The sequence below is a fragment of the Gavia stellata genome, chromosome 25 (genome assembly GCF_030936135.1).
Source record: "Gavia stellata isolate bGavSte3 chromosome 25, bGavSte3.hap2, whole genome shotgun sequence".
NCBI classification, from domain to species: domain Eukaryota; kingdom Metazoa; phylum Chordata; class Aves; order Gaviiformes; family Gaviidae; genus Gavia; species Gavia stellata.
The window spans coordinates 3,644,882-3,661,295 of record NC_082618.1 but is presented as its reverse complement, the minus strand read 5'-3'; the positions used below and the strand labels follow the sequence as shown (position 1 = coordinate 3,661,295).

The window sequence follows — 16,414 nt, the reverse complement described above, 5'->3', positions numbered from 1 at the left end:
TGCCCGGGGGAATCAGCAACGGGGAGGAGACTTTGCCATTTCCCCACCTCCACCCCACCCAAGGGAAATGCAACCTAAAAATGCTGACGTGTTTACATCAAAACCCTTGCCTGCGTGCGTTTAAAAAAAAGAAAAAAATATGGGTGGTAAAGTTGGACAAGAGAAGGAGATAAAAAAGCTTCTCTGTGAAACGGCCGTGCCTTGCAAAGGTTCGTTTCAGGCTGAGTTTGCTCTGTCCCGGAGGGTCTTTCATTTCAGGGTTGAGAAGTTTTACGGGGTCATTTCTTAGGAATCTGCTTTGCACACGCACGGCTGCAGAGGACATTGCTTGGGGCTGGGGCTGGGGAAGCCCAGACCTTATCTGCCAGCCTGGCAGAATTCGCTCAGGAAGAGGGAAATCATTCTTTTTAAAGCAGCAAAGTCTTGTTCCTGCTTCCCAGTGCTTCGTGCGAGAAAAGTGCATCTGCTGTGTATGAACCATATGGAAGTTCCTTATTTCTTATATTTTGTTTTGATAGATAAGTGGGACAGTTTTATAAAAGAAACTGAAGATATCAACACCCTTAGGGAGTGCGTGCAAATTCTGTTTAACAGCAGATATGGTGAGTAGGAGTTAATATCCCATTATGCATCTGCAGCGCTTGTGGTTTGCATATCATTATATAGCAATCATTTTTGTTCCCTAACACAGCAGCAGAAGCCATATGCTAGAGCTCCCTTCTCTTCCTAACACATTTAGCCCAGCAGCTCCCAGTCTCTGGGTGTCTGCTGAAGGTTATGTCAATATTTCCATTTGGAGCCCCCTCCACCGTCGAGGAATTTATAACTGGGCTGTAAAACAGCCCCGGTTTGAAGCGTGGCACAGCCAGGGCAGAGCACCGCGCACCGCCGGCGCTGGCGGGCGAGGGGGAGCAGTGGCACGTGGCTGGTTTAAAATAAAATGGCAGGGAAAAAAAGGTTGTCATTATTGCAGTGGCTTTTTTTCCACTTGCACAGCTAATGGGCATCTTCGGTGCTCATCTTGCCATAGGCAGTGCTTTTGGGTTAGTTCCTGGGCGTTTGGGCAGCTGTAAGCTCAGGAAATTGCTTGGGAGAGGGCTGACGGGCTGGAGGTTGTCATCTCTGCCATCCTCATCAGGCTGTGTAATTCATGACTTATAGATGGGCTATAAATATGTGCTATGTAACTCATGAGTTATATATGGGCTATAGATGAGCTCTGTAACTTATAAACTGTGTATGTGCCACGCAACTCGTGGGTTCTATAGCTCAGCAACCTGCTGCCGTCACGGGGAGGTTGGGGACGGCACGTGGGCCAGCTCGTCCCTGGTTTGAGCAACGCCGGGTGCGTTTGAGGGTTTTGGAGGATGCCATCAGCTGTGTTTGCTGCTGTGTTGTCTCTCCATTGTCCTGTGTCCCAGCGGCGAGCCGCTCCCAGGGCTTGCCTTCTGGAAGGAGCGAAGGAGAAGAGGGCAGGAGGCACTCCTGCCTTGAGTTCAAGTTCATTTTATCATCTGTAAAAGGAAAAGCGCATGTTTAAGTGAAAACCATGCGTTCACCTTTCAGCCGAAGCCTTGGGCTTAGACCACATGGTGCCCGTCCCGTACCGGAAGATTGCCTGTGACCCTGAGGCGGTGGAAATCATCGGCATCCCGGACAAAATACCCTTCAAAAGACCTTGCACTTACGGCGTCCCCAAACTCAAGCGGATACTGGAGGAGAGGCACAACATCCATTTTGTCATCAAAAGGTGGGTGGCGAGGTGGGCAAGGGGGTCTGCATGGCCTTGAGGGGGCTCGGGGATTTAAGCTGCATTCCCTCCATGCTCACAGGGTTTGTTTTGACAGCCAAAACTCATTTTACCCTTTTCTATGGAAAAGAGCTAAACAGCTCTTCCCCCCCCCCCCCAAAGTTCTGTTTTCCATCACTCTGTCGCTTTTTGCGAGGATGTGGCAGGGCTGCCCGTACCACGGTCACCCCCGAGCCCCACCGCCCTGTTGGAAGTCCGTGCAGGCATTGCCCGTGCCACCCCAAGCATTTCAGGCGGTAATGGCACCCTCCGATCGCAGCACGACTCTCTCCAATGGCATTTGGCGGATGGGAGCGGTGTCTCCGGGTCGGAGGAGGAACATCCATATTCATGCTGCATGGGGATTCCCCTCCGCCTTGTTTTGCGGGGATCACTTATGGATGTCCTGTATATCCGATGATGAGGATGCATCGCCTATGGGCAGGGCGTTGTGTCTCGGTGTCTGCGCTTGCGCTGGGGTAGAAAGAGCAGATGCTTTCCCGCTTATCTCTGCACCGTGCGACCCCTCTTTGCTTCTCCATCGGGAAAATCTGCTTTATAATATATTTATTTGTTCGGTCCCTGCCTGTGCAACACTTGCGTTGTTCCCCTGCTAGAGGTGTGAAACTACGGCGCAGAAAAACCCCAGCTAAGGCTCCCAAGGGAGCTGAAATCACTGACATCAAGAGGACTCAGGCATCCTAAAAGGAATTAGCTTTCCAGATGTTGACCGGTGGAGGAGCTGCTTTGTCCTGCACTGCTTGGGCTGTGCTGGGCTGGATCAGGCCCCGGGACATGCCCCTGAACACACTTTACTCCCATGAGCAATGCTGTGGGTGGCACCAAAATGTGATATTCGGGAGGCTGGTGATATCTATCTGGTCGATGGTCAATGTCGTGAAGTGAAGGTCCAGCAACAGTTACTTTCAGTCCCGTCGTCTCTTTTGGTAAAGGCAGCCTGTAGCAGCCTCATTTAATAAGTTAATTAAATGAAGAGAAAGACTTAGAAGCAGATTTAAAGGTGCTTTAGTTAAAAAGCATATGCTGTAAGATTGCTTGGTTGCACAACAAGCTAAAAGGCTTTTTTTTTTTTTTTTTAGCTGAAAAATTAATTCCCTTTTTTTAGGGAATGAACAAAATTACTATTTTGACTTGGTTTAATGCTGTTCGTTAATAAACCCTGAAATTCAGTCATTAGAAGCACCTATTTCTAATCCTTTTTTTTCCCCTTTCCTCCTAGGATGTTTGACGAGAGAATTTTTACAGGTACGTTCTCCACGTCCTTTGATTTATTGCTCACAAAATTGAAAGATTATCCGGAGAAGAAGAGCTGAAATAATATCACCTGTAAGCAGCAAAAGCTCAGGGCACGTGCAATTACGCTCAGTGAGGAGAAGCCTTGTCTGCGCCCTGTACCCGGGCGTGCCGAGATTGCCTTTGCCGGGGATCGGTGCAAGCACTGTGCGCCCCTTAAATAGTGTTATGAAGGTTTAAGTGAGAAATCCCCGGTGTGTGAGGCTGGGCTGGCTCCCCGCGCCGGCTGAGCTGCAGCTCCAGGCAGCACACGGTGTGTTTCTGTGCTTTCGGGAGGAAGAAAAACGACTGCTGGGTTCCTCGCTGGTAAATTATTCCCTTTTTTTTGGCTGGGAAGTGCTAGCATCATCCAGCCGCTGAGTGTTTTTAAAAGAAAAACAACAAAAATCCATTTTTTCAGTGACAAAACCCTGAGAGGGGCTTTCTTCGGCTTTCTTTGCCTCGTGTTTTCACTCCTTTTGGTTTGAGCTGGAGAAGCCAGGCTAAGTGCTTCTTGGCAAATAAAAGGAGACAGGTATAGGCGCAGTCCGACCCGACCCTCGCTCCAGCAGCTGCCCCCGTCCCACCACCCTGATACCCGCCTGAAATATGGCACTGCACCCAAATTTATCACTGCCCAGCCCCGCTCCCGGATCGCCTGGGCTTGGCTCACAAGTAAAGACGTGCTTTGGGGTTGTTTTTTTTTCCCCAAGCCGCCAACCCCACACGCTGGCGGCTTTCCAGACACCTTCTCCTCCGACATCTCTGCCGGCCAAATTAACCCCTGTGGCCCCGTGACAGCCCCGGCCCCAAGGGTGCTCCCTGGGGATAATGACACTGGAGCCACCCAAAGGGGACCTCCAGCAGAGCCTGGAGGGGGTCCCACCTCCATGGGGGGGGGGGTGTTTCTTTGTCTCCAGCCCCATTAATGACTTTTTTTCTCAAGAAAAGTATTTTTTTAAGCTCTAACCCACCCCTAAGGGATGGAGCACTGAACTGTGTCTTGGGGTGCTTGGATTTTCCTTGCAAATCCATCACGGTTGCACGGTATGGATTGCACGGTTGCACCGTGTATGTCTGTACATCAGCTCAAGAGCTGCTGATGGAAAGCACCGTGCTACGAGCGCGAGGGATACGTGGCAGGGAGGTGCAAGTGGAAATTAGGAGACGAGGAAGCAAACCCAGCAGGACTGGGGCGGACGGCAGTTCCCCCTCCCCGCCTGGTCCCTGCAGGGCTACCAGAAGCAAAACGCATTAAACCTGGCTTTTTGTGATTCGCGTCAGCACATCTGACACGGCAAAAAAAGAAAAAGCATCTGCTGAGTCAGGAGGTGCCATTTCTGCAAAGACACTATTTTCTGACTGGAGCTGTATTTTAAGTTGCCGACTGCAAAGTATCCCAAAGCTTCCCCGTACAGTTTTGCTCACCCTTTAATTAAAATACCCACCACTGCTAGGAAACCTATTTTTGCTACTCCCCTGGGTAGCAGCTTCAGGCAGGCTTCGCTGCTGCAAGAACAAGATTTGGTCCATAGAAAGCACAAATTAAAAGGAGCCTTTTGGACTGTCGGTAGATAAATAGTGTCTTTAAGGTTCTATATTGCTGCTGGTCCCATTGCCAGAGCCCTGCCCTTCCCTGCAGGCTGGAGCCGAAAGGAAAAAGGCTTCATATTCCCACGGATGGGATGTGTTTTGGAAGGGTGGGGATGTCGCGATGGCACTTTGAGACCAGCAAAGGGCCCTTGGCAGCAGCTATTTAACAAGACACCTACGTGGTTTCTGCAGCCTCGCGGTGTAATTTCATTCCCTCCTTCCCCCAGCACTAATCCTTCAGCTCTTCGCTCACCTTCCCTGCCCGATTTTCATTTCCTACCATGCCTTCAGATCACTCTTTTCATCTCCAAGGTCATTGCTGAGGCTTTGTTTCAGCTCCTTTCAGGTTGCTGAGGAACAGGGAAGGGAGAGAGGAGGTTTTTCATGGTGACAGGATGCTTTTGTCCCTCTCTGTGTCTCTGCAGCAGAGATTTCTCCCATTGTGTGCGGGGCTCGGAGCTGCGGGACGGGGCTCCCCGTGGCACTGCTGCTCTAGGCTTTGCGGAGCTCCCGTTCGCTCCCTTGGGACAGGGCTCTCCCCGCTTTGGAGCTTGATCCTGCAGCACTGGCCCATGGTCCCAGCCATGCCGGGGTTTCCCAAGCCCGGTCCCAACCTCTCAGCACCCTGTCCTGGCAACCAGTCCCTTCCAGAGGTGCTCGATCTCTGGCAGGGCTTCCCAGCACGTGCGTAGTTACGCAGAGGTTTCAACAAGCGTCTTGCTATTATTTTAAGATGTAAACCCGGTGAAATCAGCGCTCTACTCTTTGCAAGCAGGTGACTCTTGAAAACCTGTCCCACCCCCGGCCCCGACCTCAGCTCTGGCACAAGGCGGGGAAAAAATTGGAGGTGGAAAAGCTGCATCATTGGCATCTCTGGTTGCTAATTCTGGTTTTGTTTCTCCTTCCAAACCCGCCCTGCGCACCCGGCACCAGGAAGCAAATTTACCAAAGATCCAACCAAGCTGGAGCCCTCCAGCCCCCCCGGGGAGATCTCCCCCGAGCCGCACCGCGGGGCCGTGCTGGACCTGGCGGGGACCTCTCAGGCCAACAGCAGGTAAGTGGCACTCCTGTTCCCCGGCCACCGCGAAGTGACATCCCTCGGAGAGTTATTCTGGGGCCGTTAACATGCCCAGCAGGTTATTGCTGTGCTGCTGTAAGGGGGTTGCTTTCCTGCCTCCCCGAAAACCCACTGCGGTGGAACGGCTAGCTGGCACAGGAGGAGACGGAGCACCCCCATCCTTTTGCTAGCCAAAATAGCGAAGTTTGGAATCATTGATTTTGTACAAAACTGATGGCATTGGGGCCGTGCCCGGGCAGGCTGGGATTATCTGCACGAGCAATCTCGGGTGTTAAAGTATGGCTTGAGGACTCACCCTCAGCCAGCACCGTAACCCAACATCCTGCTAATTAAGTGTTTCTCGTTTATAAAGCTCACAGGGAGACTAATAGCGGATTAACAGGAGTTTTAATAAAGGTGGGGTTATAGGGTTTGGCAGGGCAGGGTGCTTTTTATGAGAGCACCTGTTTCTGGTACAACCACGCCACGAGCAGACTGGTCTGTAACGTGCTGGCAGGGCCTGTGGAGTGTGTAGCGCTGCTTTCCAACCCGTGCTGGGAGATGCAGAAGGTATTTTCCTCTGTGTAGCCCCAGTTTCCTTCATTTTTGCTTCAGCTGGTCAGAAGCAAGGTTGTATTGAGCCCTAACATTTACCTTCAAAATCACTTTAAATACGAGAAGCAGGGGAGCAGTTCACGGCAGTATAAATGGTGCTCACGCGCGAGGCTGTGCCGCAGGGAAAGGAGCCTTTTCCCAGCCTTGCCCCGCACAGACGGCTCCGTCATGGATGTGTTTACAAGCAGCAAAATGAACTTTGCTGGGAAGTCCATCCGCACGCCCGTGCTGGAGGCCGCCGGCTGCAGGGAGGCTCAGGAGCAGTGCTGTAGGAATAAGTGCTCCTCAGCCACTCCAGCACAAAGTCTCGCTGCCCGGTGCCGACACCTCCACCAGCTGGGGCTGCGGAGTGTGCTATGGGGTCGGTAACTTCTGCAAGCCAGGATGGGGAGATGGGGTAACTTGTTCCTGCTCCTCCATGGCCTGTGTTGGGTTCCCCTCCCTCCTTGGCTCTTCGTTGACATGAACCTGCGACAGGTTGGAGTCTCCTGGTTCTCCCCAGCACTGTTTCAGGTTTGTCCCGTTGGATGTGGCTGCCGTGTGCCTCTAAAGCTGTGCTCGCCCTGGGCGGGGGGACCTGCCACGTCGGCAGCGTTAGAGCAGGCAGCGAGCGAGCCCAGCGGTGCACCAAGACTGAAATCTCGCAGGTTGGGAGGGCAGAGAACTCTCGAGCTGCCCAGTCTGCGGGGCTGGCATTCGTCCCCCAGCCCTCTGCGTACCTCCAGCTTCAACGGAGGGTTCGGGGGTGGTTTTACCCCACGGGGTTGGGATGGTTCTTGCACCACCTTGCTGCCTCACCGCTGTGGGACACCACTGTGTCCCCACTAAGGCTTTGTTTCGCTAAATGGAACAAGCCAAATTCTTCTTGTCCTCTCCTCTGCCAGGGTCGGGGTGCCAGGAGCACCCATGGGTGTCACTCGTGCCCCATGCTGTGCCACAATGACGTTTCCTGCACTTTGCAGAGGCTGGCCCCACTTGTACCGTTGGCTGCAAGTGCAATACAAGCCGTGCCACGCTGGAGGTCTCATGCAAGGCAGAGCCAACGATGGGCATGGGAAGGGGGTTAAGATGAGCGGGTGGTTGGGTTGGCTTGCCTGGACCAGGTCTCCGTGGGTGATGTTGGTTTGCTCTGTGCATTGATATTGTACATGGGTTGAAATGGTCGGTGCTCAGCGTGCAGGCATCACCCCCAAAGGACAGCAACCCCAAATGCTGTGCTGGTGAAGCAGGGCCGTGGCAGCAGGGCCGCTTGCCCGCTCTGCCGGAGGGAGGCTGGCGGCGGCTGCCTTGGGGTGTCCGTGCCGGAGCGGGGCTGGCTGAGTCACTCCAGCACCATTCAGCAGCAGCGAGCTCAGTGCGCTGGGTGAGTCAGCCCTTCCCAACCATTTAAAACAGGTTGGAGGAATCACCCCCCCGCCATGGGTGCCTGTTTCTTCCCCCCGATGATGGAGGGACTCCGGATGAGACCCTTGTCTGCAGACATCTGCAGTGGGACCTCGGCTGGGCTGGGTCCAGGCCTGAGGTTCTTTACTGGTGTTATGGGGAATTAAACGTGAATCTCCAGGATCCCCAGCTAGGGCTTAGCCACAAAACCATTTCTCAGCCAGCTCTCCGTTGCTCTCTGGGCCGTGCTGAATCGCTGTGTCTGGAGGCATTTAGACTTGGGGAGCGGCAGAGCATCTGTTGGGTGCTGGATGGCAGGGGAAACAGTGATGCTTCAAATACCGCTGGCCTCTAAGCTCGCTGCGGGGCTGAAACCTGTCCTGAGGCTTCTCGTTTTCCCATTCATCTGTTAACGTTGACAATTAAGACGCTTTTAATTTTTGCTGCAGAAGATCCCACTGTGCAGTTAAATTGGTGTGACTGGAAACAAGGAGGTGGAAGCACAGGATATTAGAGATGCCGAGGTAGTTTCTGCAAAGGAATAGGTAGAAAACCAGCCCCCACGTGTCTGCGGGAGCATGCCGGCAGGGTGGGAGCTGAGATTTGCCGCTGCAGAGCTGAGGGCAGCTGGAGGCTCGTGGTGCCCATACGGCCCTCGCTGATGCTGCACCATCCCCATCTCACCTGCTGCACTCCAGCTGTGGGCCAGATAGGGGTTGCACAGTGTGGTAAAACTGCTTTAGAAGACCCTATGGGGGGAAAACTATGGTTTTTAGGGGTGGTTTGTACCCAGCTGGATTCAGATCACCCTCCCCGTGGTGGTGCTGTGATGTGGACCACACTGGGCTGGGCTGAGCCAACCGCCTTCCACCGGTGTGAACCTGGTACAACCTGAAGATCATCCTGGGGTCCCTTTCAAATTTATCCTAGCTGTGCGTACTTATATGCCTTGTTCCTAATTTATGTTGTGTGTGTGCATATTGAATCGGGCCACGGCCCCCGAGGTTCGTGTGCACCTCTGGTTGCAGAGGGAACGTGAGCTGCGGTGGTGGTGCACAGCTTGCTTTACCTGCTGCAGGGATAAACTTCAATCTCCCAAAATCTCCCAATACGTTGATAACACCTATCTGCAGGGAAAAAATAAGTGGATGTTCAAATCCCACTTTGCTCTTCCTGCAAATGAGGCACCTCTGTTCCCTGGTAGGAGCGGGGCATTTCCATAGCAGTGGTCCACCCAGGTCAGAGTCTGGTTCCAGGGAAGGGGCAGCGCCAGATGCTCCAGGGAGAAGGGCCGGATACCGTGGGGGGGTAACGCACCCCCCAGGGGAGCCCCCTCCCAAATTTCCCTCGGGAATGGTTGACTTTGACCTGAAGTGGGAGAGTTGAAAACCCTTCCCAAGGCTCCTAGGTAATACATACAGTACTTTCTAGACCAGAGATCCTTTTTAGCCGTACCACATTTAGGAAGAACATTTCAAGAGCACTCCTGGCTTCCTTCACATTGCCCGTAGTTTGTTCTGCTGACGCTGCTGAGTGGATTTAGGCGACCGAGAAGTGCTTTTGAACATCACCCCGAGCCAACAGGGATGTGGTGCTGGCTCAGAAGGGTTTTCCTTCCTCCTGAAGGACCAGCGTTGTGGAGGAGTGCGTTTTCCAGTGCTGTTCATTTACTGCCAAAGCGCCGTGGTTGTTCTTGTTTAAGAAATAGAGAGACAGAAAGCAAAAGCGTCCTGAGAATGCAAAGTAATCTCATTTGGATGCTGAACACCTTGTGTAAATTCCTGAGCATGCAAAGTTAACTGTAGACGCAAGTTTGGGATAGTGCCCAGTTTTCAGGAGAGAAAAGCTTTGGGCAGAATAAATATTTACCAAATCAATTGACTTTTTTTCCTTTCTCCCTATTTGCATTAGCTCCATGAGTAACCACATTGTAATGATGCTTTATGCACTGCTCTCTGCTGCAAAGGGATGGAGTCGACCAGATTTCGGGCGTAAAACCCCTCTTGCTTTCAGGAGCGTCAGGGCTGATCCTGGGGGAGAGTTTGGGAGCAGGGCTTGGTTGCAGAGAAACCCGCAGACCGTGGCTTTCCCTTGCAGCCACGGATGTTGTGCCGCTGCTGGGACCGTGGGTGCAGTGTCCCCGGGGACCCGTCCGCGGCCCTTGCCTGGCATCGCAGGGGGCTGCGGGGTTTCTCCCTCCTGCCAGGACCAGTCCTACGCGCACCGCTGGGTTTTAAGCTTTCCCTTTCGTTGCGCCGTGACCACCTCTCTTGTCTGCCTTTCCCTTCCAGGTCCGAGAAGTGTAGTGTTTCTGAAAGCTGTGAACCAGGTGAGGAATAACTCATTTTCTCTTGCAAAATAGTTATATTGGGGGGTGGGGGCACTAGGGAAAGCTGCCTGCAAAGTAATTTGGACGTGTGGCACCAGTTACCTGGTTGTCCCACGGGGCAGTTCTCTCAGGAGTTTATCCCCATTCAATAGATGCAGAGATGAAGCATCTCAGCCTGCGACCCTCCAGTTTGGGTCCCCAAAGTGCATAAATTGAAATAACAAGACTTAAGCACGTGCTTAAATGCGATGCTAAGGCAAGTCTTCAATCTCAGAGTTCTCTTCTCCCTAAAAGCCGCCACGATCGGGTCACCAAGAAATCAGCGGTGTCGGTGCTCTGAGCACTGCAAATGAGAAGGAAACACTTTTGCCCAGGTTTAGGGGCTCGCACCCGTTGAATCACCACGGAATAGGTGAAGCCACACCGAGCCCCGCTGTCCTGCCTGCCCAAGCTGCAAGCTGTGACTCAGCCCCTTCCAGTGAATCAGTCCCACCCTAAATGAGGAAATTTATCTGGAGATAAGAGGCAGCTGGGCTGAGCACCCCATGCGGCGTCCTCCCGGGACAGCCTCTGTGGGATGGCCGGGCCGGCGTGGGCTCCCCGCCCGGCGGGGGTTCAAACCACGCTGAGTTTGCCGAGGTTCTGCTGGTCATGCCTTGGTGTGTTGCGGCTGCGGTCGGCCGTCCCAGAGCATGGGTCTGCAGAGGGGCTTGTCCCAAACGTGAGTTTGGGAGCATTAAAAATGCCAGGAGTGTCCATTGCAGACGGCTCCTCCTGCATCCCCGCTATGCTTGTGGGCAACCCAGTTCATTTTAAGTGAAGAAAGCCAGAAAACGAGCACGTAACGAGGGCCGGCGGCTGGTTCAAGGGCACCGGTGGCTCCTGCCAGCTGAGCTGTTTGCTGAGGCCATGCCCGTGGACATCCTTTGGGTACCTCCATGCCATGACTTCATGCTGCTGGGCCACTTGGCCAAAGCCTTGTTGCTGTGGGATGCTCAGCTGGCACTGAAATCGCGGCAGGCCGTGGTTTCCCTGCCCACATTGGAGGGCAAACGTGGCATTGCTGGTTCCTGTTGGTCATTGCCTCTTGTTGCCTTTCCCTGGTAGGTACCTCAGGAGAGCTGGGTGGGATCAGGCAGATCAAAATCGAGCCGGACGAGCTGGACATCATCCAAATCACCGTGCCAGGTAGGCGCTAGGGTACCGGCTGTGTGCAGCGGCCTCTGCGCAGACAGGGTTCTGCTGCATGGCGTCTCGGCATGTTGCTTTGAGAAGAGGCGTTTGTGGGCTATCTCCCAGCACGGAAAGTCCCCTGTGCCCGTGCACTGGTCTTTCTTCACTGAAGGTCATTTTAAGAGTCATATTGGGAATCAGTGGGTTTCCTGGGGGTAGTGCAGGGTGGTTTAGGGCTTGCTCTTGTTTCTCTCTCTCCTTCATCGCTTTTCTATGGCGCTTTTCCCCTGGAGAAAGCGAGCCTGTTTTGCTGCTTTCCTTCATGCGCAGGCTTGGAGGATCCCAGGTATTGAGCGCAGGATGATTTTGATGAGGTCCTTAATTTAGAAAAGCAGCCTGGTTGTGAAGAGTTCGTAAGAACAGGTTTAATATTAAGGATGTACTGAAAACGTGTTGGAATCAGTGGCACTGATGCATTTCCCCATGTTTCTGCCTGGAGAGGTCAGTGGCGATGGGTGGTGATGGAGATGAGCAGTGGGGTGCTTGAGGGGCACCTGGGAGAGTCGTTTTCCAGTTACCTGACCTGGACAATGATCCTGACCTGGATGATCCTCTGGGTTTAAGGAGCGGATAGTTAGCACTTTGCATTTTCAGTGTGCTTTACAAACATGAATTAATAATCTCACCAGAATGAGGGCAGCAACAGGACTCCCAACGTGCCCAAGGGCGAGCGATGCTGGGGACAGCAGCGACGTCCGGCCCCACCACACCGGTGTGATCTCTGTTGCACCCAGCAGTCCCCTTAATACAGTGCCGTTTGGGGAGTCACTCCAGCATTATTGTAGAATGGCCTTAATGCACGGTTAATATAGGGGAAGCAGAAAAAACAAGGTATAGTGGTAGATCAAACATTTTAATTTTCAACTTGGCAGCTAATGGAAGAGAATAAAACCGATACGTGGCGAGCTGGCGGCGCGTGTGAGGAGGAGGAGGTGTTCTCACTCCTCCAGTGCCGGGTAGATCACGCTTCAAGTCCAGAGTCCACCTTTTCTTACCTTATTTGAAGATCGAGTTCAATCAGAGGGAGTACAGCTTAGGGCAGGGAGGAGGATTAATAGAAAAGAGGTGTTCACCTACAGGAAGAAACGGATGAAATTTGGATTATTTATCCTGCGAGGTGATGATTAAGAAGTGACCTGATTGAAGTATTTAAACTAGCTGAAGGTTTATTTAAAGCTAAATTTGGATAGCTCTTTGAGGACACTGGAGAGCCCAGCATTAGGGGAGACAGTTTAAACGAAGAGGGCACACAGATTACATAAGGGAAACCCAAGGAGGTGTGATTTTGTGGAGGAAGGCAGCATTAGTGGAATGGTTTTCCCACAGTGGAGTAGCTAAGTCAAGCAGCATTAAGTTTTTAAGCCCAAATTGAGTGCCTACATGGAATTAAGCCAAGTAAATAATTTTGAACTATTTTTGCTCTTCACCTTCCACGGATGTTAGGAAGAAAGTTTTGCTCTTTTCCCTCGGGCTGAGAGGTCGGGTGTGTTTCAGGGACGAGCTCCGGGTGGTCCCGGGGAGGAAGAAGGCAAATGCACCCCCGAGCAGCTCCTGGTGCGGGGCTGCGGTGTGCGGGGCTCCGGGGACCGGGCGGCCCTTCGCTCAGCCCTTGCTGATGGGCCAGGACCCTCTGAACCCTGTTTTGGGCATGGTGCCCCTCGGCATCGAAACAAAAGCTGTCCATGGGGTTTTGTCCGCAGACCGATCGCCCGGCTCGGATGAGATGCACGACCCCGTGCCCACGCACATGGCCTCGGAGGAGTCGAGCTACATCCTAGAAGCAGTAGCAGGTACCAGAAATGAAGCATCCAGGAGACTGTGGGGGGGCGCGGGAGTTCGCGTGTGTCAGAAATGAGTAAATACCATTTATGAGCCAAGGTGATGGAGTCGGGACCCGCTTCCAGAGTCATGGCCTCAATCAGGCCAGCTGGGAGCTCCGATAGACAAACTGGTGGCTTTTCCAGCACCGCCACTCCTTCCCAGTCTCTCCAGCCCCAGCTCACTGCAAACCCTGGCTCCTCTGCCCGGCTCATGACTGGGATTTACCTGGGGGATTTGTGTCGGCGCTGCGGCTGCCCTTGCCCATGCCGACTACTGGGTCTCGCCTCTCCCAGGAAGCCCTCTTGGATGTAGGCGATGGGCTCGTTCTGCTCATGCAGCTGCTGGTGTGATGCTGCCTGCCCGAGCCTGCGCTGGGGACGCGTGCTCAGAGCTTAGTGAGGGGAGGGGGCTGTTGGGTGACTGCAGGGGACCCGGACACCTCCTGCTTGTATCTGGTCCAGTTTTGCTGACACTGGCCACCACTAGCCCTCCTCTTCCTCAGCAGGGGCAGAGAAGGGGTCCAGCGAGGAGTCGCGACACGAGGAAAAACAGATGGATGGATCAGGTGAGTGTGCGATGAACCCCGAGCATTGCCTGATCATTGCAAGTTTTTGGAAGGCTGGATGAACACAGATGTATTTTTGGGTTGGGTTTCCTGGGCTTCCTAGCTTATCAGCAAAGCATTCAGCCTCTGAAAAGCTCAGCATGGAAGGACACCGCCGTGTTCTCGGGCTCTGTCCTCCCCTCTCTCGCCTGGATTTATTTTTTTTGCCTATCTTTTTCCTCCTCGCTGCTAGCACAGCTCTGTGGCAGGTGCATCCCTGCCCTTTCTCGCTCGGGGATGAGCTTGGAGGCAGCTGCCGGAGGACCGGCACCGATCTGGGAGGCGTGAAGAGCGCGCAGCCGGCTCTGCCGGAGGTCAGGGGCTGCTCGCCTGCGCTGTGCGTTGCCTTGCCCCAGAGGCAGCTGATTTCTCAGAGCATTTCTCTCTTTTTCTTTTTTTTTTTTTTCGCAGATGGTATAGGGGACGTTTTAAGTCATTTGAGGAAACAAGTTGAAATTTTGTTCAACACAAGATACGGTAAGATGGTCATTAACACATGTTCATCATGCCGAGCGCCGGCGTCTGCCGTGGGGAGCTCCTAATTGCTTAGAAATGTCACCTACCATTTCTAAACCAGCGGCTGAGTAAAGGTGCAATCTAATTTGTTCATTTGCTGTCTGCTGGGCTTACAAATGCATTTGAAATCTCCCCGGGCCTTGTTATTGCAGCTCTTCTCCTTGGTTTCCTCGATGTCTTTTTGCTGGCTGCAGCCCAGGAATTGCTGCCATGACCTTCAGCCTTCCTCCCGCGGAGGGAAGGACCAAAGTGTTCCCTCCCATCACTTGTTTGAAATATCAGAGAGGGTTTTCCGCCTGAGGTGGTCATGGCATGGCCCAGGAGGGCTGGCGGGACCCTGGCGCCGGGGGCTGGCACTCGGCATGCTCTGCTCACCCCTTTTTAGAAAGGTTATTTAACCTGGGAGAAATACAAGTGAGGTCACACGTGCATTTTGAGAGCTGGCAGAAAGTTTTTGCCACTGGCAGGACCAGGAGACACAGCTCTGCCTGGCGGTCCCCAGAAGCTGGGGGCAGAGCTGAGCTGCGGCCCCTGGGCTGCCAGAGCCCATCACGACTGGGGGAAAGGAGAAGGGCCGGGATGCTCTTGGGCAGGGTTAGGCGCTGGGGATGCAGCTGGAACGGCCGGCGGAGCGATGGCCCTGGATGCGCCCCATGATTTAGTAACGGACTGGGAGTCCTCACCCTCACTCACGGGATTTTGTCCTGGTCTTTCACCTCCGGCCAAACAGCGCTGCTCGGCTCTAGCCGTTTGGTTCCTTACTGGCGATATTTAGGGGAGCAAAGGGAGCCCTCACCATGCTGGGTTGCCCAGGCTGGCGGGGCACCCCCAGGCACATTCCCTGTCCCCTTACCTGGCAGAGGGTCACCCGTGGAGGTCTGGACGTGGCGTCCATTGCCTTGTGGAGAGATGCTTGCAACCTTTGTAGGAAGCCCCTTTGACGTGTGCCACCGAAAGGCAGGCTGTGTTAATGCAGCAAATGCAAAAGGCAGCTCCCGGCGCCTGCCTGGCTCTATCCCTTGGCTTGTGTCTGCCAGCATCAGGGACATCCCCACCAGGCACACAGTGACCACAAACTCTCCAAAAACCTCTCCAGCCCCACACCGACATATCGTGTCGCTGCTGCTTTGACCTGACGTGGAGGTCCAGCAAACTAACAAGATTTGGTCCCCACGCAGCGAAAGCCATAGGAATATCGGAGCCAGTCAAAGTTCCCTACTCCAAGTTCCTGATGTATCCTGAGGACCTGTTCGTTGTGGGCTTGCCGGACGGCATCCTGCTGCGGCGCCCCAACTGCTTCGGGATTGCGAAGCTGAAGAAGATCCTGCAAGCGAGTAACAACATCCAGTTTGTCATTAAAAGGTAAGGCAGGTGGAGCAGCCGTCCCTTGGGGAGGGTGTTCCTGCTCAGAGCTCCTGCTGCTGTGCAGTGCCCTGGGGAACATCCATCACTTGGTCACCTTCAATAAATTTGCTTGATTAGAAGCAACCAAGGGTCGTTGCCTTGTTGGAACCATCCCCGAGAGGCAGCGATGGTGTTGTCACCTCTCCCTTGATGTCTTTTGGGGTTTTAACCCACTTTTGCAAAGGTTTGCCCACAGCAGCAGGGTGCACCCAAGGCTGGGTGAGAGGAGCCAGAGCCTTTAACCTTCAGGGTGCTCAGGCATGGGGCAAGGAATGGGGCTGGGAGCCCTGGAGGGTTTTCCTATGGCAAGTGGCTCCGGCTGAGGTCCAGATGTGCACATCTGTGCTTCAGCGGGGTGCTGTGGGCATCAAGGAAGATGCTGTCATTGCACGGGGGAGCAGGGGGTGTCACAGGAGCTGGGGGGGCTGTGAGAGCCACGACCGATGTAACACAACAGCATTGCCCTGAAAGAGGAAACGGATCCAGCAGAGATGGATTTAAAAATGTCTTTAGGTGTTTTGGGGGGTTTCTCACGCAAATGCTGACTCAGTCTCCCTTGCAGAGGACAGAGCTCATGCAACCAACGTGGCGGGCGGCTGGAACAGAAAAGAAATGTTGGGAGCGCAGAGATTTTGTGGCATCAGACCAGCAGCTCCCAGGCCAGCCCGACCGCATTTTGGGGGTTCTCCTGTCCCCATCCCAGACCCTCTTCTCTGTAGCGCAGCTTCAGCGCAGCTCGTAACGAGCCCTACTATCACCTCACTGTGCAGTTTTAGC

At 53.7% G+C, this 16,414-nt stretch overlaps 1 protein-coding gene across 1 annotated transcript in view; it reads left to right on the top strand.

Moving 5' to 3' along the window:
• The window catches only part of GTF2IRD1 (GTF2I repeat domain containing 1), a 44,212-nt gene that overhangs the window by 11,603 nt on the left and 16,195 nt on the right, over positions 1-16,414 (top strand). The window contains exons 7-16 of the mRNA XM_059829244.1: positions 519-602; positions 1,567-1,750; positions 3,030-3,055; positions 5,609-5,729; positions 10,022-10,059; positions 11,167-11,247; positions 12,993-13,082; positions 13,625-13,678; positions 14,138-14,194; positions 15,412-15,595. Coding sequence (XP_059685227.1) covers positions 519-602; positions 1,567-1,750; positions 3,030-3,055; positions 5,609-5,729; positions 10,022-10,059; positions 11,167-11,247; positions 12,993-13,082; positions 13,625-13,678; positions 14,138-14,194; positions 15,412-15,595 — 919 coding nt within the window. The remainder of the gene's footprint in view (positions 1-518; positions 603-1,566; positions 1,751-3,029; positions 3,056-5,608; positions 5,730-10,021; positions 10,060-11,166; positions 11,248-12,992; positions 13,083-13,624; positions 13,679-14,137; positions 14,195-15,411; positions 15,596-16,414) is intronic.